This window comes from Triticum dicoccoides, chromosome 6B (genome assembly GCF_002162155.2).
Source record: "Triticum dicoccoides isolate Atlit2015 ecotype Zavitan chromosome 6B, WEW_v2.0, whole genome shotgun sequence".
Lineage (NCBI taxonomy): Eukaryota > Viridiplantae > Streptophyta > Magnoliopsida > Poales > Poaceae > Triticum > Triticum dicoccoides.
In genome coordinates, this window is record NC_041391.1 from 37,317,646 (window position 1) to 37,323,446 (window position 5,801).

Here is a 5,801-nt window from a genome sequence, read left to right on the forward strand (position 1 = left end):
GAATACTTTCGTTTAATACTTTTGGTAGTGTGCATCGTAATGATGCAGAAGCAATGGGTAAACCTCCTTTTTGAAAGAAAAATAAGTTAATTAGCCATTTTGTTGATTATTAATTTCGTTGGAGTGTGCAAAAGATAAAGTATCCCTATGGGGCAACCGATCATGCGCTTGTGTCAGTCGCCCGCCACAGACGCACGCGCCTCCATGTGGGCCCACAGAGTGATCGATCCTCACGAGAGACGTATCCTGCACCTCCATCTAAGGCCATTCATAGTGGAGAGTAATTTAGACTAGTGTTATCATATGACATCAGTAAATGGTTGCATTTATTAGCCTGTAGATTCACTTTTTTTGGGGAAGCACTATGTGATGTTTTTTTTTGTGGGGCAAAAGCACTATGTATGTTACTATCATCACCTCTTTCTTAATTTAATACTATGTCATGCCACTAATACTCCCACTATAACTAGTCCCGGGCTCTCTCCTCTTCTTCCCCACACTCCTCCCAAATCAGGCTCCACTCTCTCTCTCTCTCTCTCTCTCTCTCTCTGTGTGTGTGTGTGTATGTGTGTGTGTGTCCCCAACAGCCCCTGTTGCAAGCAGCGGCCACCGATGTGCCTGCCCCTGCAACATGAACAATGGCTGCTTGAAGGCCCGAGGGCAATGCTGCTAGGCCGGTCATCCGCGTCACTGGTTGGTGATCGCACAACACTGCAAGGATTGGACTTTGTTTATTGCGAGCGTTGAGGCCCTTTGCTACGGGAGGTGTCAGGATGTATGCTATGAAGGCGACCGACAGAGCTGCAACCGTTGACGGCGGGAGCTGCAATGCTGAGGTATGACTATCGGCGACAGTGTTGGGAGTGGTGCCTCCAGGCTGTCTGACAACGCAATGATGCTGCGAGTCCATTTGACACTGCTACGAGAGGCGCACCACGGCGCTACGACCAGCGGGAGGCGAGTCGGCCATGCTTCAACTAACGTGCGATGATGTTGTGACCAGTGTGTGAGGATATTGCGACGAACGAGCGACGTGTGCAGATGTTGCGACCTGCACAAGGCAAGCCGGTGGCGCTGCAACTGGCACACATCGATGATGTGATTGGCACATGGAGATGCTACCAGCGACGTGCGTCGATGCTATGACCGGTGCGAGGTGAGCCAGCTGCGTTACGATGCTGCGATCGGCACGCGGCGAGCCGGTGATGCTTCGATGGAGGGCGGCGATGCTTTGGACAGCCCCGGTGATGCTTTTGTCAGCAAACCTGAGCAGAGGGTGTAGTAGAGGGTGCACATCGCACCATGAGTAATGCTTTGTATTTGTAGTTACTGTTTCCATGGAGCGTGATACCTTCTCCGCCACATCGTTCCTCCCTCCCCCCTCACGCACTATCTCCCTGCTGGTCGGCCAAATTTTGGTGATGCAGGCGAACAGTATCCGCGAGCGTCCACAAAACCGAAAACAAACTAAACTCCGTTAATTTAATATAACCGTGCTAGGCTTAATTTTTATCTCTCAGGCGTCTGCAGACTCGCAAAACCAACTTGTGGTTGGATGGTTAGAGGGACTGTGGTATCCCCAGCCCACCAGGGTTTAAATCCTGGTGCTCGCATTTATTCCTGAATTTATTTTAAGATTTCCGGCGATACCCACAGTGGGAGGAGACGTTCCCGTCGACGACGAGGTGGCTCCGGTGACTTCGTAAATTTCAAGATGATATGCCGGCTCAGTCTTTCGGAGGTGCTCATAGGGGTAGAGTGTGCATATGTGCATTCATAGAGGTAAGTGTGCGCGCGTGTATATAAGCACTTGTGTCTATACCGTGTTAAGAAAAAAGATGTCCGTAGACTAGCGGACGCTTATCCGCTTGCATGCCTACTTTGGCAGAATAGTGATCTAAGAGCTTGCAGCTACCGCCTGTCCTGCCAATTTTTCGGTTGTTGAGTGCTACCACGGCTTCCGTTTCAATCCGCGCCGAAGAATGGGAACCACGCGAATTTTCCGGTAAGCCCGTTCAGATTTTGCGCCCATGCGTTGGCGAGATCGTGGCAGCGAAAACCTTCACCAAATTTTTGGTGTGCCTATTTTGGCAGGGCTCATTGGGTGTTTCTTTTTTTCAGAAAACTTCCAATCTATTCATCTTCAATCATAACAATATAATGAACACCAAAAATAAAGATTACATCCAGGTCTGTAGACCACCTAGCGACGACTACAAGCACAGTAGCGTGTCGAAGACGAGCTGCCGTCATCGCCACTCCCTCGCCGGAGCCGGGCAAAACTTGCTATAATAGACAGTCGGGAAATTGTTGTGCTAAGCTCCCATAGGACCAACGTAGTAGAACAGCAACCACCTCAAATGAAGAGTAGTGTAGATCGGAAGGATACAACCGGAAGAAACACAAACGCAGACGAACTACGACCAGATCCGAGCAAATCCACCAATGATAGATCCGCCGGAGACACACCTCAGCATGCCCATCGACGGTGCTAGACACACTACCGGAACGGGGATAGGCGGGGTGGACCTTATTCCATCTTCAGGGAGCCGCCGCCGTCTCGTCTTCCTGAATAGGACACAAACCCTAACAAAAATTGAAGAAATGTCTAAAAACAGAGCCCTCCTCCTGGCAAGGGCCGAGATCCACCGCGCCGCCATGCCCCTAAGGCCACCAGAGACGAGGCAGACCGGCGGCCACGCAGGCGGGAGGCAAAGGAACCCTAAGGTTTTCTTGGGAGGAGGCTGCCCGTTGAAGGGTGTTATGCAAACAAACCCTAAAAATCATTGGATTCATGAGTCATGACACTGGTGCTTAATCAATTTCATATTGTTGGCCTAATAGGTGCTTGTGTCCCACAGATTATTATTTTTATTGGTAAGTCCAACTACCCTCTATTCAGAACATTTCTTTTTGTTTGCTACCAAACTATAAATCCAACCGACAACTACGACAGCATACTATAGTCGATAGAAGTGCCGTTAAAAAAGAGTCGATAGAAGTGTACCATTGGCATGTACTATTATATGTTTGCTGTTGAGTTAATGGAGGTCGATGACATTATAGTCGAGACATGTCTACAGTTTAGGATTCTTTGACCCCCTGTCTGGCACTCGGTTTGAGGTTATGCACATCCATCCTCGATCTACTGAGCCTTGGTTGCCGTCCAATCACTCATACATGGGAGGTGGGAGCAACTCCGGCAAGCCAGGCGCATCAGAGGCGTTGAGCCTCGTGTTCCGCATCACGACGGTGGGGCTGTCGCTGGCGTCGGCGATCATGACGGCGGCCTCGACGCAGAGCCAGTGCGTCCACGACGACTGCAACGGCGAGGCGACCGCCACCGTCTCCTTCGGCAACTACAACTCCTTCAAGTAAATCAGCATACTTGTCCATCGACCAGGCATGGGTCGTTTCACTTCTCAAGTTAAAGTACGATTCTTGATGCAGGTATTCGGCGCTGGCCGACCTGCTGTCGGCGGTGCTGCAGGGCGTGGCGATCTGCCTGGAGGTGGCGAGGAAGGACAAGGCAGCCAAGGTCGTGGAGTTCATCGACAAGCTCCTGCTGGCGCTCACCTCGACGTCAGCGGCGCTGCTGCTGGCCGTCGACGACATCACCTCCTGCGGGTCACCTCGCGGTGGCGGGCGCCGGCGCAGCAGACGCTTCTGCACCCAGGCCGGCAGGTTCTGCGGGAAGATCCGAGCGTCGTCGGCCTTGTCCCTCGTCGCCGCCGTTTCCGTCTCCGTCACCGTCTACACCAGGCACATCCCCGTAAGTTTTACGCTTACGCCACGGCTACGGGCTTCGCCCCCAGCCAGGGAAATTCCAATGAAAGGACACCCAACAGCACCGCCACCAAGTGTTAGGCCGAAACCGCCAAAACCGGAATCACCTACCGGACCCAAGTGTGGAGAAGAACCAGGGCCGTGCACAGATATTGGGACCCCACAGCCACCGGTGATGCCTCGGCCGTGCGGCGGATGCACGACGCTAACAATCCCGCAAGGCTGCGAGATCGCCGAGCAGGTGGTGTCTCCGCCGTGCTGCGGATGCCCGAGGCGGACGATCCCGCAAGGCTGCGAGAACCCCGAGCCATGCGGCGCAGCATGTGTTTATGTCCATGAATAAAGTATCATCTCATGTTATAGTTTGTCTTTATTTTAGCAGTTTCTTATCTTATTAATTATGTAAGAAAAAGATACAATGGGAATGTGTGGCATTATGTACTTGTTTTTGTACCAATTAAATGACCGATTTTGGATTTGCTTGCTTTGTACTCCCTACGGTACATTTTAATCCACGTATTAGATTTGTGTCAAGTTAAACTTTGTAAAATTTGATCAAATATACTCTCTCCGTTCTTAAATATTTTTTTTCTAGAGATTTCGACAAGTGACTACATACGAAGCAAAATGAGTGAATCTACACTCTAAAATATGTGTATATATATCCGTATATGATAGTCCATTTGAAATCTCTGAAAAGACAAATATTTAAGAACGGAGGAAGTATATTGAAATTTATGAACATCCACAATGACGTCATTACTAAAAAAAGTAAATGCAGATAGGCCCACTCCCAATGTGGCTTGCAGAGTTCCGTGTGCACCCATTACTAAATTTGCAAGTTGGAGATACATCTCCGACCCATCCAAAACCCCACACGGCCCCGTGTTCCCATCCCATCCCTCATTCTATAGATCCACTTCCTCCCTCATCGCCGCCGCTCTACCATCAAGGCCGCCTGCTAAGCCCTTCGAGATGCTCTGCGACCTCTGTCGCTCCACCCAGTCGCCTCACCGCTTTGCCTACGCCGCCAGTACACACCTATCGTTCGTCCGCCACACAGGTACCATCCGTACCTACGATGGTCAACACGCCCTACAAGTTTCCGGTGAAATACGCGTGCTAAATTTTTGTGTTCCTTCTTTGAAGCAATGGATTCGAACATGGAGTACATGTACAAGCACTACGTTTAGTGGTCCGACGAGGAGGATTATGCGGATGAATTGGTGATGATGCAGGCAACCAATAAAATGGAAAACAACAGCTAGCTAGCACAAGTACTCGACAAAGGAGCATGACAAGAGTAGCAATAGACCTTTTAAAGACCGACCTCGTCTGTCGGAATCCAAAATGACCTAGTGGCACTTAGGACTTAAGTATTTTCCCATCGTTTTTCCTCCTCGGCATTGCGTAGGGATACTACTGCTAGCCTAATCTACTATGTAAATTGATCCAGATGGTAGTCCTCCTCAAACATCCGAGCATACTCCATCACCCAGGCAAAGTTTCCGCCCAGCTTGACCTACTCGCCGTCATCACCTAAGGGACCGATTGTTAGAAGGGAGAGAGAGGATTGGTGGAATTATTCATAGTATTGCTTGAGCCTCATGGGCATATATATAGGAGTACATGATCATCTTGGAGTACAAGGCAAGGTAGAATAATATTCTACGCTATCCTAACTTTCTTAATAATCACGATAGTCAAAATCCCCCCGTAGTCACAACGGTAGCGACGCAAACGGTGAGACTGGAGAAGAATCTGAAGGCAAGCCGACGGAGACCCCACCCCCCCACCCCACCCCAGTCGTAATGATGCATCGCAGAAGTTGTGCCTGGAGTGGAAACCGACGAGGTTGCTCAAGCAAGGCGGTAGCCCTTTGTGCCGTTTGTCGATGGAGCCGAGAGGGTAGGGTGGTGTAGCCGTGGTTGAGGTAGCCATGCGAGGGACGCCGTGGTCGATGTCGAGTCGGGGTGGCCGGTGATACGTCTCCAACGTATCTATAATTTTTGATT

At 50.3% G+C, this 5,801-nt stretch overlaps 1 protein-coding gene across 1 annotated transcript; it reads left to right on the forward strand.

Annotated features, from left to right (window-relative positions):
- Positions 1 to 3,180: 3,180 nt before the first annotated feature.
- LOC119320658 (CASP-like protein 1U1) lies at positions 3,181 to 4,129 on the forward strand. Its single transcript, XM_037594653.1, has 2 exons — positions 3,181 to 3,374; positions 3,451 to 4,129. The coding sequence occupies exons 1-2, from the start codon at positions 3,181 to 3,183 to the stop codon at positions 4,127 to 4,129; spliced, it is 873 nt and encodes a 290-aa protein (XP_037450550.1).
- The last annotated feature ends 1,672 nt before the right edge of the window (positions 4,130 to 5,801 follow it).

What these genes read in the sequence shown, in the direction of transcription:
- LOC119320658 (XM_037594653.1), top strand. Translation starts at nt 3,181, where the DNA reads ATGGGAGGTGGGAGCAACTCCGGCAAGCCAGGCGCATCAGAGGCGTTG. An exon ending in GGCAACTACAACTCCTTCAA is followed by an intron (nt 3,375 to 3,450) that starts GTAAATCAGCAT and finishes TTCTTGATGCAG; the next exon opens with GTATTCGGCGCTGGCCGACC.